Source organism: Vanessa atalanta, chromosome 5 (genome assembly GCF_905147765.1).
Source record: "Vanessa atalanta chromosome 5, ilVanAtal1.2, whole genome shotgun sequence".
NCBI lineage: Eukaryota > Metazoa > Arthropoda > Insecta > Lepidoptera > Nymphalidae > Vanessa > Vanessa atalanta.
The window spans coordinates 11,787,087-11,806,237 of record NC_061875.1 but is presented as its reverse complement, the minus strand read 5'-3'; the positions used below and the strand labels follow the sequence as shown (position 1 = coordinate 11,806,237).

At 30.2% G+C, this 19,151-nt stretch overlaps 1 protein-coding gene across 1 annotated transcript in view; it reads right to left on the bottom strand.

The window, feature by feature from the left end:
• The window catches only part of LOC125063960 (elongation of very long chain fatty acids protein 6), a 37,148-nt gene that overhangs the window by 3,786 nt on the left and 14,211 nt on the right, over positions 1-19,151 (bottom strand). Inside the window, exons 2-3 of the mRNA XM_047670696.1 lie at positions 15,288-15,425; positions 1,573-1,794 (exon numbers count right to left, since the gene is read on the bottom strand). Coding sequence (XP_047526652.1) covers positions 1,573-1,794; positions 15,288-15,425 — 360 coding nt within the window. The remainder of the gene's footprint in view (positions 1-1,572; positions 1,795-15,287; positions 15,426-19,151) is intronic.

The window sequence follows — 19,151 nt, the reverse complement described above, 5'->3', positions numbered from 1 at the left end:
ATAACAACAATTATTCCGCTTTATATGATTAAATAAAATTATATTTATTGCATATCAACTCGGTACCTAACCGTTTTGTTAATTTCTCGTTATAATTTTTAATTAATATACGATACGATTTTTAATACGATACTATTTTTGACCGTTTTTTATGATATCGGTAGGCGGACGAGCAAATGGGCCACCTGATGGTAAGTGGTCACCACCGCCCATTGATAATGGCGTTGTAAGAAATATTAATTCCTTACATCACCAATGCGCCACCAACCTTGGGAACTAAGATGTTACGTCCCTTGTGCCTGTAGTTACACTGGCTCACTCACCCTTCAAACCGGAACACAACAATACTTAGTACAGCTGTTTGGCAATAGAATATCTGATGAGTGGTACCTATCCAGACGGGCTTGCACAAAGCCCTACCACCAAGTAAATTTACTTATGTTACTTTAAAGATAATCAAAGATTTTTAAATCATACATGAAGACACTGACGACACGTGGAAACGTTATTTAATTTTGACATGACCTTGGTAGATACCAATATCAAATTATTCATCTCTTATACATTAATTTTTATTATATTATTTTATAAAAACTAAAAATATTCGTATAGAACAATAGTTTTACCACGGCTGTGTATTAAAATAATAATAGTATTTCAAAATTAATCGTATAATTTTAAATATTTGCCACAGCAGTTAATAACGCTTAATTAAAAATTAATATTCTAAGCATATTCAAACAGAAATTCAACATAAAAAATATAAAATTTTCAGCGAGTTAAACGAGACGGAAAAATAGAGTTCAGCAGTGAATAGATTTAAGCTGGCGACTTTAAAACGGTGCAGGTACTTAGCGACTTACTGAAATGCCGTACGTAAAAAACATTATGTAACGTCTATAATAATTATGATATTATATAATACTGTACACTTTGATGCATTTGACATTGTACAAGGTCTTTTCATTCAAGCATTAAAAATTTATCGTTTAAACTATTATTTATAGGTTGTCCTTCGTCCTAACAAAGACGGATTTATATCGCATGAAGGCAATCGTGCAGATCATATATATTGTTATTTAGAAGAGATTGTTATTATCCAAATTTAATGAGTTAATTATTATACTGACAAGAGTAATCATCAATCGATGAGCTGTACTTTCTTTCTTATCAACGTGTCTACATGTTACATAATATCCTTTATTTTGCAACCGATAAATGATATCAATGTTAATGTTTATTCCGAGAGCAACATCACCTAATTGACCCTTTCACGTTCTACGATGAATTTAAACTCACCCTGAGGGCGAATGATATTCGAAATCATTGCTCGTGGGCTTAAATTGCTGTTCACGTATGAGACCTAATCTCGGCTTCACCTCTGTTTACGGTATCAAGGTTGTGTATAAATCCAAAAAAAAAAAATAGTAAACAAACATCAAACGTAATATTAACGGAGTATTATGTTATACGTCGTGTTCCGAACTACATAGCATCGTGTGCTTATCATGCAATATAATGTCTAGTAATCTATGAGAAAATAAGACTTGAATGTAAGTAAATCATCATTACCTGTGCACGCAGTAATTCATGACGACGAACCAGCGCGCAGATGACGTATACTCGGTGAAGGAGAACCAGGTGTAGAGCAGTACAGTGATGTGGTGATACCAGTGGAGAAAGATGAGCGGCTTCTTACGTAGCACAATGAAGACCGTGTCGCCCAGCTCAGGCAGCTTGGACAGAACGAACATCCAAGTCCAGAAACCGGACACTTTATCTTGTTCTATAAAACTGAAAAGATGAATCAAAAAGTCAATTTTATGCTTTATTTAGTTTATTTTTTACTTAATATAAAATTGAATTTCCTATATATTTTATTTATTACAGGCGATGTACTAAGGTTATTCTTTTTATATGCATAGATTTTGTAAAAAAATTTAATAACAAAGTATATTACACATAAGATTACACTCAGTATTTCTTGCAAAAAACAAAGCCGGAGCAAAATAGAAAATTAGTTGGTATAAACGTAGTTATTACAATTTAAACGGAATAGATTCCTTATATATCTATATTTTTTTAAATCTAAATACAGTCGAGTAACATAGCATAAAAGTCTTTATGTTTGACTTCTTACACTTTATACAGAAAATTTAGAATCCTTGTCATTTTGTATTCATAAAATCTTACGTTGCAACTTTTACGTTGTGAATTCATAACTACTATAAAACATTATTTTTTCTGTAAGAGCATTTTATTTCCGCATAACAGTGACGAATATAAAATAACAAAGTTTGAACGTTACGAATAAATTGTTTTTAAATGGAACTCAAAACTTAAGAACTATGCGAATTTCCATTGTACAGAAAAAAATATCGCAAAACTTGCCTTTCAACCATACCAACTAAGTACCTCGTACTTTATAAAGAAATGCTATTATTTCTGTCGAGTCGAAAATCGTTTAGCTCTTGAATAAATAGCGTAATCTTATATTCGAATCTTTTATGTATCGTTACATTTAGGTACTCTTAACGCAAGAGTACCTCATGACGATGTTAAGAATTTGTTTTCTACTACACCGTAACTTCCACAGACGTCAGTGCCCTACATAGCAGTTATATAAGCATAAACACAAACAGTTCTTATCTAATAGTACCATTTAAAATTGATCAGATCATCGTCAGTAAAATAATTGGATACATCAATGCATTTTAAGTATCCAAGATTTCTCTTGCATATTACCTAGATTATATACTTTGTTATCCTTTGAAAACAATATAACTATTAAGATTGCGTGAGTCGTGATGATTAAACGCATTCGACGTAATACACTTGACTTTTTTTCTCATGTTTTATTTATGATGATTTATTTAAAACGTAACTGCACTTAGAAGCTATTGATACCATTAAACGTGCTAGTTATATTTGAAGAAATTTATTGAACATGTAAGACAATAACAAGCTTTTCCGTTCAAAATGACTAGGAAAATGTGTCAAACATACATAAATTTACGCGAGAAATTACGTGAACGAACGTCGTCCGACTGACCAATAGACGGTAGAAAGTGGTGTGTTACATAACGACGGAACTACAAAAACTCAACAGGCAACATCAAGCAAGAGGATTAATTAACGCGCTTACTTACACCAGCGATGAATGAAAGTAAAATACGCTTCGGATCACAAAACGCTATTGACGAAGATTTAAATTAATTTTAAATGTACTTGTTTTGTTACAAAAGTTTGTTAAACATCTAATTTCATAGAAATATATGTATACGTAAATTTCTCCATATTTAAATAATTAAATATATTACACTTAAATTTTCTTTACCCCAAGAAAACTAGCTTTACAAAATGACAAAACTATAAATATTCTTTATAAAAGTTATTTCAAATTTAAATAGCTAGAAAAAAGTATGTTTACAAAATATGATTAATGTCTCGATACAGTCAGGAGACTACCGAACGCTGCCAAAACTATGACCTACAAATACGTCACATTCCCGCTTTCAGTGCAAAGTTTAACTTTGCAATCCTCATGGAAATACGAATATATTCGCATACATTTAAGAGCATGATTAAACGAATCTGTATTCTCAATTTGACTTTGACCGTGACCGAGTAGTCTCCACGTTCTGAAAATAATGTTCAATCGATAAGGGGCTGTTAGACAATGATATCGGGATGAAGACTTTTTTTCAATTAATGTAATAGAAGATTTGGGCTGTTCTACTTTCTGCTGTTGTAGTATGCGATACGGTATTAAGTACTAGATGGCAGGGCCTTTTGCAAACCCGTCTGGGTATACTATACATACATTCCTGTGTCCCGTCTTCATCCGTATTACGTTAATATGCCCAAAATATAATTATGAGTTTATGTATGAAGAGTTATGAAGAAAACGGAGAAGCTGTTAAAATGTTAAGATTGAGCAATCGGATACGGGATTACATAAAACGAAAAATATGTATAAATAGAAGACTCGATACAACTACAAATAAAAACAAGAACAAAAATACAACAACTTATCCGACCTTTAGCGGATTATTCGACTTTGGAATAGATTTAACTAACTTTTTCTCCCAAAGGATCGGCAATGAAAGTCTTAATGTTTAGTTTGTTAGGGCTAGATCGAATCTACTTGCCCTTATAGTTCATGAAAGGACTACTAATAGCGTACATATTTTATCAGCAATTTGTTTTTACCTAGTAAACATTACCATTTCGCCTGACTTTCAAAATAACATACAATATAAGACGGGATTGGAATATGTTACTGCGCTATTTGATACCAATCTTTAAGAAAACCAAAAAAATAATAATAATCACGGCAATTTTTTGTTATTGTATAAATTAAACAGGTAAAACTTTATACTAAAATCGTGTATTTAAACAATCTGTATAATTTGACATATATTAATTGAAAACTTTACCTATATCACACAAATTGTCATCTCTCATTTACCCCCCTCGACGGGTGAATTAAATTTAGCCTATGTCAAACCTTCCCCGGGAGTCAAACCATCTCCGTACCAATTTTCATTTCCAAAATTGTTTGATTGGTTTAAGCGTGAAGAGGTTAACACAGTTACTTTCGCATTTATAATAAGAGTAAAGATTACGAATAATAACTAAAGTTTTTTTTTTGTATTAACGATAGGACGAAATACAAAACAACACGAAGAACGTGTAGACAAACGCAATTAAAACAATTATAGATGTGACCAACGTAAATATTATGTTTTATTATTAACATTGTTTCAGATCAGAATAGGAAAAATACGAGAACACTCGAGAGCTAACAAAATAAAGTTGTAAACGTCCAACGGGTAAAACGTGGCTTTGAATTGTACAAATATTTGATCGGCACTACACAAGCTCGCAAGTGATTTATTTACTCGTTTACGTAAACCCGTGGAATTATTTATAATCTGACCCTCAAGGGCGACTTTGGTTTCATGTGAATCATATTGATTTGCCTGTATTTAATTCAGACGAGTTCTTAAGCAGCTTTGAAAAAAAAACTAAATATAAAATTTCATGTGATTACCTCGCCCAACGATTGCTTAATTAGCAATACATTTTAGGGTATTACTATATGTATGTATATGGGCTCTTAGGGCAAGACGCTTGCGAGGATAATGAGTAATTCTCTGAACATCACTGTATCAATGTGTTATTTGGAATATATAAGTCGTCTACCTTTTAATAGATGATAATTAATGAATTAATAATAGTTGTAAGGTAAGAATTTGGTTTAAGATGGTTTTCTTATTTCGTATTATTCAGAGCGCGACTTGTTTAGTATTCGGGTTTTAGTTTTAAATTTAATATTAAATAAATTAGTAGACACGAAAGTAATTTTATAAAAGTGTTCTTTTTTTTCATTTATTTATAAAACCATAAAATATAATTTGTTTTAAGGAAAACTACATAATAGAATAGCTAGCATTGCTTAAGGAACTGCACTAAAAAGATCTACTTAGTCTTATGTCCAAAACCTGACAGGAACACTTACATTAAACGATTCATTAAGTGTAGTGATATCATTAAGACAGTTGAGCGCTAAGCATTATTTCAACCGTCACGGTTCTTAAATGTCAAATATCTTTAAATTCCTTCGACGATAGATTTAGACCGTACATACACGTATATATTTGTATATGTCGTAGAATTATTTGATATAAACACAAATCCAAAAATTAGGTTCTTAAAAAACACTCCAGGGCTAAGACCGGCAAGTCCATATAGTCAAAGTTAATCAATCAAGTGTGTAAGATTGTTTTGGCAAACATTCCTAGGGTTTCCGCAAAAAATTTAAATGTAAAATTTTCCTACGACGTATAGATACGTACCTGTTACTTCACGGTGTTGTGTACACAAAAATATTTATAAAGCACAACACATAATATAATAATTACAAAAGTTTTTGCTAAAAATAATGATGCTCTCATGTTTTATTATTTTTTTGTCTAATAAGATACATTTGATTACGCGGTAACAAAAAAGCTACCTACCACCTTTATTATGAGTACACGAGGCAAGTGTAGATCATGTACTTATCTAAAAAACAAGGTATTATGTCGTGGTAATCATGGGTATTTCGTATTGCATATTTTTGTATATTTTTTTATTTATGATGTATTTTTATTATTTAATACATGAATACTATGAAAATTAGTTTTGTTTGCTCGTTTTTTCCGATGTAAGAATAAATTAATCCGACTGAACTATTACATTATTTTAATTTATAAATTTTGAGTAAAAATAGGTAAATTATATGAAGTAGGTTAATATATGGCATATTTTTATAGTTATTTTTTATAAATATGCTTAACCGAACCGAATTAGCAATAGAGAAAATTATTCGGTTCAGGCGAACGCTATCAAAATCATAATATATATGCAAAAACTTTATGGATGAAAATGAGATATTTGTAGATCTCCAATAACATTAGAAAAGTCGATATCAATATATATTTTCCTAACTTAATTGTTTATTTTATTTGCCAGCGCAATCATTAATATTATTGAAAAAAAAAACATGTCGTAGGTTGGTATATATATCATCGAGTTTGTTATCAATTTATAAGAAGATATATTGAAGGAAATGTATTTAAATATCATAACAATTATTATATCATATATTTTTTAAGAGATTACAAAATGTCATTGACCATGAAAAAAATGTGACAATCGTATCACGCCGACGATAATGATAAACTTTTGATCATTTTGCAACAAAGAGTTTTAACCCGGGATGTATAAATATCTTTTGAACCTTGAAAAAAAAATTATATCTTACAGATTATTATATAAAAATATTTTACTTATTTATAATAACTTATTTTTATTGACATTGAGATACGTAATTATTATTTTTTTTTTCATTTCTAGTTTAATTCTTTTCTAATAATCGCATAAATCACTAGTAGATTATTCAAGTAAATAATATATTTGGCGAACAGTTTATGAATTAATAGGGTTTCATTAAGGGCCTGTCAGATCGTCTTAAGACGTCACGTAAAATAATCTCTATGAAAATTACAAGAAATAAAAAGAATCGTCGTAATAAAATGCCTAATTTAATAAAATTTTTAATCCAATATAAAAATTGGAATTCAAGTGAATGCGTAATGATAATGCATAAAAAAGTAAGAAAGGACAATAATCATCATTTATTTAATTAATTAATTATCAAAACTATGTCAAAGTTAACATATTTTAACGTATAGTGATTAGCTTATAAACATGAATAAAACATTCTTCAACGTTATTGATAACAAGTGCACGCTATCGGGGGATGCTATACTAATTAATTTTTTTTAAAGTAATGAGTAATTCGATTGTGAACAATTGAATTTTCATATGTCTCAATTAATTGACAACTCGTAGATAAATTATATTATCTCGTATAACTCGCTATAGCGCCGATTTAGATCAGAGTATATTTCGGTTAAAAATTCATATGCATTACATATATTGCAGAAAATATGCGTAATAATTCCTATACGGCACATTATTTTTAATAACAAAAATCTTACAAAAGTTTGCATAATGTCTTTGACACTAACAAAATAATTGTATCTACCATCTGGACGTTACCTACTCGAGAGACACTAAAAATCAGCGTTGACTTGAAAACTTTGCCTAATACCGAGATCTACCGTTCTGAAATCTACTAGGTACTGATGTACACTATGCATCTTACTGATCTATTTATTTGCTTCAAATTAGCATTTCCTTACATTCTGATATTTTCCATAAATTATTCCGTCAATCGGTATGTCAATTTTGTTTATTAATCTAGTGAATAGTGAATGAAAATAACCAGATAAGCTATATATGCTTTTAAAGCAATTACAAATATAAAATTACTAGTGATTTTGGCAACTGTACCTGTACCACAACCATTATCCTGATACGGTAATTTATTGGCCACTCAAACTCACGTGAGCTAAAACGTGATTGAAATTTGGTTAGCTAATAATTGAATACGGATTTATTTAAGCGAATCGAAGATCTCCTATTCAAGTGCCAAAACCAAAATCCGTTCTTAATATAACTGAACTTGCATTTGTGTGGTAGACGATTATTTTTCCAATTGTATTCAAATTTAAACGGTGAAATTAAATGAATATTATTCTTTAATTTATTAACAAAATTTTAATTATTATATACACGAGCTGATACTCAAACATTATATTTCGATAGTCATCGCCATCAATATCATAAGAAAAAAAATGGTTTTCTCAAGCTTACGTGAAAAACAATATACATGGAATAATATAGAGCGTTAAACGTCCGAACGATAGTGAAGTCTAAAATGTAATTATGTTTTTATTATTTAAATTTAACGTAAATATGCGGAAATTAATTTAAGTTGTTTTTGTAATATATTACGTACGCTTGCTTGTTTACACTTTACATAAGCAATGTAAAAACCTTCAATATTCAGTAATAAAACGAATAAAAATATATTTTAATATTTGTATCGAATACAAAAATGGAACCGGTGTAAAGGTTCCAACAGCTCAAATGCTTAATTGGAAATTCTGTGGTTCGAATACGAATTATTGTATATTTTTTTTACTTTGTACGAATAACATTAGCTAATAATATTCTTAAATCATATTATTATGAAAAATGTAATGGTATAAACAATGTTTATGATATAGTAAAATCATTAATTAACCTCACTATTAATACATTAATGAAGATCACGCCTATTCTAATCAAATGTTTCCTTGTACATAGAATGTAAACACACAGAAAAGGTTTTATACGTATGTATTCATATAAACGATAATATTTAATGTAAGCAATATTATGTTGAAATTTCTTTTAAAATTCAAACTCAGTATTTTATCAAAGACAAAACCCACAAAAATAAAATCGCGACGCAAACGATATTTCCACTCAACTGCCGCTGAAACTTAAAAGACAAAATACAAGAGCCCTTCGCAAACCTCTCTTGATTCGCGAGGGTCAAGTCTTGATAAGAGACGAACAAGAAACTGGCTGAGTATTAAATTTTCGCACCCTCTTCTCTTATTTTTTTAAAATTCATAATAGCTAGGCAGACTGGCAAAGGAGTCCGCTGATGTTAAGTCGTCATCCCTGCCCATAGACATTGACACTGTAAAAAACACCATGCTGGTCATTGTCAATGTGCCACCAACTTTAGGAACTAATGTCCCTCGTGTCTGTAGTTACACTGGTACTGGTACTGGTGGTTACCCTCCATACCGAAACACAACAATACTAATTAGTGTTAAGTAGGATATGAAATAGGAAATAGGTATTCATTTATTCATGAATTCATTAAAGTTAAATTTTGACGTTATTCGCGTTGAATTAATTTTTACATGCTAGAAATTACGTAAAATCCCTATATTTAAGGTAGTGTAGAGTTTATTTATTTATTTAAGGCGTGAATATACGTTATTTCTTTTGTAATTCATTCAATCTTGCCGTAGTGGTCGTAATTATTGTGGCAGGTTTTACGATATTCCTACATCTCCTACTACCTATTGGTGGCCTTGTGAGAACACTCTGTAATGAATAGGTTGGTCCATCTTTGGGTATCGACCACGTGGGTATTCTTTCCACTCTTTGAACCACAAGTTGCTGAATGGTACTTTTCCTTTTAGCGATTTTAACTTAAGGATACATAATTGAACAAGCGAAAAAGTTATCTACTCTTTTAAGCTCCTTGAGCATGGAGATGTTTGCTCGATGCATTCCATTTTAAGTAATAGATATCGAAAAAACTTAAAATAAAATATAAGTGAATTTACAACATGTTAATGTTTTCTCTAATAATAATTCGCTGTTTGCTTTCAAACTCTCGATAACAAGAATTTAAATGACAAATTTAAAAGCTTCTTGAATTATAGATAACACCAAGGCAAACTTCGACTTATTTTTGTCGATTAACAAATCAGTACGGGACGAGAGAAAAATCAGCGTGACAGTGAATAGACCTGTGACAATTTTCTCTGCAAACACGCCACATAAGGGTTGTCAGCTCTGCGCGGGGTATGTTGTATATGGACGTTATATCCACCTTACTCTTATTAACAAGGAACTGAAGTACAAATAAAATTCCAAAGTACAAGCTTAACATAATTTTGGTTAAATGTTACCTCAATTACTAGAGAACAAAACGTGCATCAGAAATAGTGTCGGGTAATTAAAATGTACATTAATAAAAATAAATAAAATTAACTATAATATACATAAATAAATTTGCAAACAAAATGATGTGTCACATTAAAATATTCAAGACGATAAATTATGCTTCATATGCAGTCTATGAAGGCAGTAAGTAAGTATGCTTTAACGAGAACTAGAATCGAGACAATTCACGATTTAACAGAGCGTTTTCAATAATAAAGCATGGAAATGTTTTTTAAGCAAATTAAAATTGATGAAAAATCAGTCGATTTCAATGATTCAGTTGCAGTTAGATTAAACGATGACAAATAGGTCGCGATGAAAATGAGGTCGTGTAATTTATCTAGCTCGGTACGTCGTGGCGTTAACAAATGTGAACGTAGAACATCGATAGAAGATACCATTGATACACAAAAGTGAGCATTACTATAGTATATATTATATACATAAAATTCAGAGTGGAAGATAAAAAATGGTAAAATTTGTATTAGTTGTTTTGTCATACAGGGTATGTAAAATTAAGAATAGATGATAATAGTAAACTCTATGAATACAAAAACCGATGAGCTGTGAAAATTTAAAAATGTTATTTTGTATATCTAATGGCACTCAATCTAAACACGTCTGCACCGATATTACATTGATAGCGTTTAACAATTATATCACAAAATTATTCAAATATTTTTATACGTGCATGTAATAACTAATACATTTTTCATGGAGACTATTGAAAAGGGTTCTCTTTTGACTTACACGTGAAATTTTAATTGATCAATAATAAATGGAAACTACTAAAATAAAAAAAAAACAAATGTTATTGAATCTAATTGCGTTTTTTTTATTTAATTAAAATCAATTTAAATCTGTATCGTTTTAGCAATTGAACGACTAGAATCGACTTGTATAAAGCGCTTCATACAGGTCGATATCCGACTCGTTTAAGCGTACATCGAACATTATTTTTTGTTTCCTTAACATGAAAATGTTTTACTTTGAATAATTAATATATGTAGTTATGTACTGTAACAAATAAACTTTTGTATTATTGGAGGTTTTTCTCGGTAAAGTCTCAGCAAACGAGTGTACCTTATGACTAAAGCCAATAAAATAATACGTGCAATAACTACTTATATAAGTAACATGTTAATGATTCATATACAGAAATAATTTATAAGATCAGGAGAGTCTACTGCTGAAAAAACGTTTATTTTCCAATTTATTTAATTTAATATATGTTTTTGCTAATATGAAATTGTTTCATTTTCAGTTTCTACTTCAGGACACTTAATATGCCGGATGTTTTCGTACAGTTATGTAGGCGTTTCTTGATTGATTAATTTTACGAATAAGTTCTAGCAATCTGTGTAAGCTGAAATGTTCAGTAATTATTTAAAAATAAACTAGCATATCGTTGTACGGTATATTTTAATTTGATGTCGTTTAAATTATTCTTATAATCATTAATTTATGATATATTTATATTTATATGTGACTACTCGGTATAGTAATAGGATGGAATAGAAAAATCTTTGTTCAACATTAAGAGCAGAAATTAAATAAAAACAAATAGAATGCACAAATAAATCGTCAAAAGGGCGGCCTTTGCCCAGCAGTGGGACGTGAACAGGCTGTTAGTTTTTAAGAGCGTTATCGTTATAAGAGCGATCTCTTACAGCCAAATTTTGGATAAAAAACATGAAATTAATATATGAGGTGTAACTACAGTTCGAACAAAAAAAAATTGATATATTACACTTATACACCTGTGCACCAGGCATATCGATTAGAATTGGAGATGTGCGTAAAGGCATTTTCGAGTGGAAAGAAAATGCGTGTAATCTTACGCAAGGTTAATAGTCATACATACATATACCCATAAATATACATAGATTTACTCCAACATATTTTAGTATATAAATATTCATATGTCGCTATCTCAGAGCAACAGTGAGACATCTTCCATTTTTTGTGTTTATAGATTATGATGGTGTTCAAGTATATTGCAGATGTAGATTTCGGTGCAATAGTGGGTTTTCCAATAACTCTAATAGGAAACAGAATAGAAAAGATATCCTAGTGTAACACTCCATTGATTTTCACTAGCTATTCTTTCTTTGTATTATAAATACGTTAAAAAAAAACTCATATTTACTTAAAACTTAAACATCACTAAATATTAACATTGCATTTTAATTTAGTAATGTTTTAAATCGACTGGAATAGTAACTGAGGCAATATTAGCGATTCACATCCTTATTTGATTTGCTTGTTTATACTAGATTATTAGTTGGCATCATAATTTACTCGCTAGTAATAAAAATTATACGCGTAATGTTAAGTGTAAGCGTAAAATAAAATGCAATATTTCCTTGTACTGTTTATTTATCACTTTATTTTTAGACTGTCATTTAAACTTACGCGAGTCTGTCTAGAATACCTGAATATATTTTATTATTAAGCAATAACCAAAGGATATTGTTTAAACATATCGCGTCGAAAAATAAAGAATAGGTAATATAAATAGATACAAAGACCTGTGCTGTAAAGTTCATTACAAGAAACCGTAATCACGAATTAGAATAGTACTTAATTATTTTAAAAACCGCTTTTAAAATCCAGTTGTTACATTAGAAGAATAAAATTAAAGTTTTAACATGTTATCTATGGGAAAAAATGACAAATGTCAAACCGATTAATTCTGCAGAAACAAACTCGAGTAATCGTGAAATGCCTGAAAGTAGTTTGCGACATTGACTATAACTATTAATTAATTATAACACTTAGTATTTCTACAAATAATCGTCGACAAATCTGTAATTGAATTCCATCTGTTGTTTTTTTATGGTATATTTTGGTGGATGATTATAGACCTCCTGATGGTAAGGGGTCATCACCGCCCATAGACAATAGCACTGTGAGAAATATTAACCATTCCTTACATCGCCAATGCGCCACCAACCTTGGGAACTAAGATATTATGTCCCTTGTATAATTACACTGGCTCACTCAACCTTCAAACCGGAACACAACAATACTGAGTACTGTTGTTTGGCGTTATAATATCTGATGATTGGGTGGTACCTACCCAGACGGGCTCGCACAAAGCTCTACCACCAAGTAAAGTGTGTCTAAGTTATTTTTAAATTACCTGATGTGTCGAAGGGCCAGCTAAATCAGCTTGGTGTCAAAAATAAAAAAGAATCACTGTTTCTCAACTCTTTTACACTATAACAATAAAATTGATTCTTCGACACACGCGTTAATTGCAAAAAAACTACAATCGAATCGACTACAAATTTAAAAACGATTTTCAAAATAATAAAATATACTTATATTTTGTTTTTCAATATTGAATCAATATTTAACTATTTTTTCCAGTTAAAAAAATGAATTAAAATACACTAATTGGAAACGATTCTATGATTAAAGCTCATGCATTTAAGATAAATGCATTACAAACATACAATTGACTTCTAATATAATTTATTTAATTACTCTATTAACGTATAATGATGAATAAACATATTGTACGTTTAACTTGGTGGTAAAACTTAGTACAAGACAGTCTGGGTATGAACAACCTACTGATTAGTTAATCTACTACGTAGTATTGCTGTGTTTCGGTCTAAAGGAGTTAGTAAGCGTAACTACAGGCACAAGGAACATGACTTCTAATTTACCGAGATAGGTGTTGCATTGTTTATGTAAGGAATGGTTTATATTTCTTACTGCGCTACGGTCTACAGACGGTGGTGATCATTCACTATCGAATGCCCTATTTGCCCGTTCATCTACATATCCGTACTAATATTATGAAGGCGATATTAAATTTATCTGTTGCCATTCTGGGTAAAACCACTGAAATGTATTTGATGAAATTTAAAAAGCAAGTTAGAACAACAAGGAAAAACACAGGCCTCTTTTTTATGCCTAACACCTGAATCGACGACCAACCCCTAAAACGTGGGCGACACCTGATTATAAAAAAATAAAGAAAATAAAAAAAATATCATATAGTTTATAAGTACAGCGGTTGGTATACAGATTAAATATTTAAATAAACTCATTAATTACATTAACATTACACTTAATTTTCAGACTGCCGGGTATTCATATTTTTTCGATTTTTAAACTGGCTTTATGATTTTTAAGCTGAAAATAGATAATTCTTAAACGTTTTTCCAGATATAGATGTTTTTCCAAGCGTAGATGTGTATTTAAATATAATATAATCATAAAGATAAATATTTCTTTCTCCTCTTCTCTATTAATTGGCAATGAATAATCATATCAACTACAAGCAATTCACGAGTAATAATTACCCGTTTTCGTTAATACAGCTGTTTTGTTTTTTTATTATATAAAATTATTAAATGGAAAGTTAATAATATGCAAACTAAGTGTCGCAGCCAGACACCTTTTTTATTTTAATTTTAAGTTGACATTCATATAATTGCTCGTAGTATTTTTGTGAATCGATATTCAAAAATTAAAATAAAGACTCTATTATATTTATTACAAGAGCTAATATTGTTCAAATAAAAATGACATGTAAACTTTCGCTTGACGATGGTTAGTGAATAAAGCAATAGACACGCACAAGCACGCGTAGCGCATACCTACGTGATCCGGAGCGTCAATTTGTTACAGGCATACAGGAAAACGTCACGCCTTTTGTGTTACACTTATCCGAGTCTCAGATCGGCTTTATTTAAATTAATTTGACTGGAAATCGTCAGTGTACCATTTCCTATTCTATTTATTATTTCATTTTGCTTATCTTGTATCGCTTATACTAAAACGTTCAACGAATCACTTTTTTATACTGGAAAAATCTAAACCAAACTAATAAACAAAATCTAAGATACGCTTACTTAATATATTAACCTACTATAATTGCTTTCTATTTGATAAGATATTTGTATAATAAAATATATATTTTTTAATCTGTTGAAACATATAAATTCTTATATTAGTGGCTTGCAATGCATTGCTTTAAGCATCGAGCCCATTATATATCTGTATCAATATTCTGTAAAACTGATGTATAATTATATCTTTAGTATAATAAGTACTTATTGCAATCGTTGGATCTCACTCACCTTGGCACACAAATGGAATGGTACAGCCCGTGGTTTCGCAGCACATGGATGAACTCGGGCAGGGTCCGACAAGCGCCCATGATACTGAATGCCGCTAGCGCGCTGTTCCATACTATCAAAGTGCGACGCAACTCGAACCTAAGGAAAAGAAAGATTAAAAACTTTAAAAAAAAAATTGTTACTTAAAATAAAGTCTACATTGCAAGACTTTCACACAAATCCATTAAATTTAAAATATTCGATACATCAAAATGATACCGATAGAATAGATAATATGCCTCATATCTTTTCCGTCTTTATCACGCGTGGAAAAATAAATAAGACGAAATTGATAAACCCTTTTTTATGAATTAAGTAATTCAATTCGATTTTAAAGCATGATTAATAAACCGCTTCCGTTTGAAGTCAGATAAAAAATGAGCCAAATTGATAACCGTCTTCATTAATAAAAAAAAATATTATACTACATAGAGAAACATTGTTTTGAATGCAGATTAAGGCATCTGTTTTCAATTTAAATTTATGCAGTAACTGTCAGCCGGGACTTTTTAAATTTAGTTAATATTATGCCCTTTTACGAGTACGTTTTAGAGAAAACAAATTTATAAAAATCTATAAAAGATACATTCTGTAGCGAACTTTTCTGTAATATTTTAAGCATCTACAAATCTCGAAGTTTTCTTGTATTTGTTATATTTTTGGCATCATTCGCTTCCAATGGCTGCATTATTGGTATAACTTATAGGAATCTTAAGACCATTTTCAACTAAATACATTCAACCTTAATGGACGATGAAAAAATATATTTTTCTCTAAATAATCGTGAGAGAAAGAGCTACAAAAAGATCTATGAAAGAACAAGTTTAACTTCAATGTCGATTTAAATGCTTATTTGCTAGTCTTGATTAAGCATTTTTTAATTTTACTATCACTAACATATCAAATTTATCGTAGATACTTTCATCTCTTCTAGTTGTAAAAATTAGTCTACGTTATAAATAGTTTAAAAGTAACCTTTGAAAGTTTGGTACTAAATATTAAACACATTCATACTCCTAACAGCTCTACTGATATACATCTGATTGTCAGGTATATACTATTTTCAGTTAATTTTTCTTATTGCAACATTTTATTAAACAAGATCATCGATTATTTTTATTTTTATTCTCTTGAGACAACTGTATATAAATGAGTAAATTAATCTTTGTCGTCGTTCCATAAGCGATTTTACTCCTGAAGGCTCTGATGGAGGCTTCTTGGTCAGCAACGCTGAGTTGCTTGATAAATTATATCATAAAAAGTAATCTTACCGGAACACAAACAAGTAACGAAGGCCAACACATATTCAGCTTAATAACTAAGGTAGCAGTTAACCGTCGTCATACCGGTTACGAAAGAGAAATAAGGAAGAGAGATATTACCACATCTTTATTTTTTCATTTTTGGTTTCTTATTATCATATATTTACTATAAAATATATATTATTAGATTTTATATTTTATTCATATAATTATGTCGAAAATTAAAATATCTATTTAAGTGAACTTACATTCATTTTTGAAAATTTCACCTCTTGCATTTGTATGGAAATGGGTTGGTCATAACAATAGATTTATTTAATTAAAAAGTCGAAATAAGTATGTATTTTTATTAATTTGTTGTATTTACTTAAAATTTCTAAGCCATTGATGTGAAACTTTCACTTTTTGATATTCTTACGATTGACATATGACTATGTATTTTTGTATACATAGATATATTTATAAATCAGTTTTATACCAACAGAGGAGAAAAGAAATTTGTCGGTCGAAGCGTTTTGTAAGCGAACGCTGCCAAAACTATAACCTATACAAGAAAACTTTGTATAAAAGATTTGTAGAGCTTATATTCCGACTGAAGAGTCTGCGACAGTGTATATAGAGTGTGTTGTGTGTTATTTATGTATAACGATACATATGTAATTACTTATATATATATAACTTTAATAAATTAGTCCCAGTAATAATTTGTTTGTTTAAAAATTATGCAAATTGGCACTAAGTATAGTTCAATTGATTTGTCACGCAGTATGATATGAATACTTGCTTCAAAATAATAATAAAAAAAACCTAAGAATAAAGCCTTTTTTTAACAATTGCCAATAAATCTTTGCAATTTTGACAAGTATGGGGACTATCAGATATTTCATTAAAACCGTAAAAGAAAATCACCTGTAAGGTTTATAAGCATTATAAAAACGTATGAATAGATCTCTTGGCTCGATTACTCCCGACTCACTCACTCTGGCCGTGTAGCTAGTATTCATTAAGTTAATCATTTATTTTTATCTTCTACACTTAACCTGACCTTAACATGTCTGATCAACAATTTAACACTAACATATTATGTAATGCCTGCTTACATATTAGTTTTTAATTGTAACACCTACTTGGTCGTTAAAAGGAATTAACGACTTAGATATAATTAATAGCGTGATTAATACTAATAAGTTGATAATTATAATTCTACGTTATATCTCAATACTGTTTTGTTGACATAGGACGATTATATACTATTTATATAGCGACTTTATGGCGATGTCTACTGTGCGTCCGTTTGGTCACTAAGACTGTTGGCGCGATCGTCTTCGTGTGGAATGATACGCGTGCAACGGCGTCGTCCGCGTCGGAGCGATTCTTCCGGCCTTCGAAGCCTGGATAAGATGAAAGCGAAGAGTCACCTTCCGACTTACGCAGATCATTTTGAAGAATATATGTGTAAGAACGAACGGAAAAAGACAAATTTAAAAAAATGTTTAAAACGAAATTGTCCTGTTGAAAACTACACGTATCATAACCGAAGATCGAATTCATATTGTTTTACAATCACATGAAAAATCAAATTAGTTGCATGTATGATTTTTATTCAACAATATGAAGGAAATAATTGTAACAAAATAATGACAAGGGTTCAATCAAAGAAGGCTAAAACTAAAGTATTTCAAATGAAATTGATTGAAAAAATATTATTCTTACGTATCATTTCATGGTATAAAATAACCGAATATATTAAATAAATATATTTGAAACAAACATTGCGCATTTTAAGTTTCAAAGGAATAAAGGAGTCTCATCGGAGACGAGTTTTTACTTATAAAGTACACCTGTACTTAATAATAATTGGAAACAATCAAAAATCAAGTTATGCAAGTGATGTTAAATGGATACAAGATTATTACGGAACGAGGTCAACATTGACCTTACTTGAGATAACTGCAACGTACACGTGTTACGTAATGGCGCGGTGAATCATTTGAAAGTGGAAAAACCAGATGCGACACAGTGGAAGCTGTGGACCTAATAAACTTGAATTCTAGTGTTTAACAGAATACCTTGTCTATTGTAACAAAAAAAAATATTATAAATAAATAATTCAGACAAGACAAGCTGATTATTTAATGACGACATATTCAATCGCCTATATCATTTTCATCCCGCTTTTTGGATTAAATTTATAACGACTTCCAAAAAAGGCGAAAAGTGTACATAAATTATATTTTATTTAAATATTTCCATGATTGAACAGAGTAGCCCTAAAAGTCTCAGTAACTTCAATAGCGATACAAATAATAGTAAGATCGGATGGATCATTTGATTTATCGCCATGCCTTAAAAGGTCATGGAAAAAAGTAAAAAATATTCCTTTAAAACATTAATATTCGTGTAAAAACCCCTTATCTATAACGAAAATAATTGATGCTTAATAGAAATCAGCATAAGTGTTATATAAGATTTGTTTTTATGAGAAACTCGACTCGTCACATACGAGCCATTCAATTGACCCAGTCGACTCCTCTGTCCTACGAAACAGCTGACGTTGTTATAT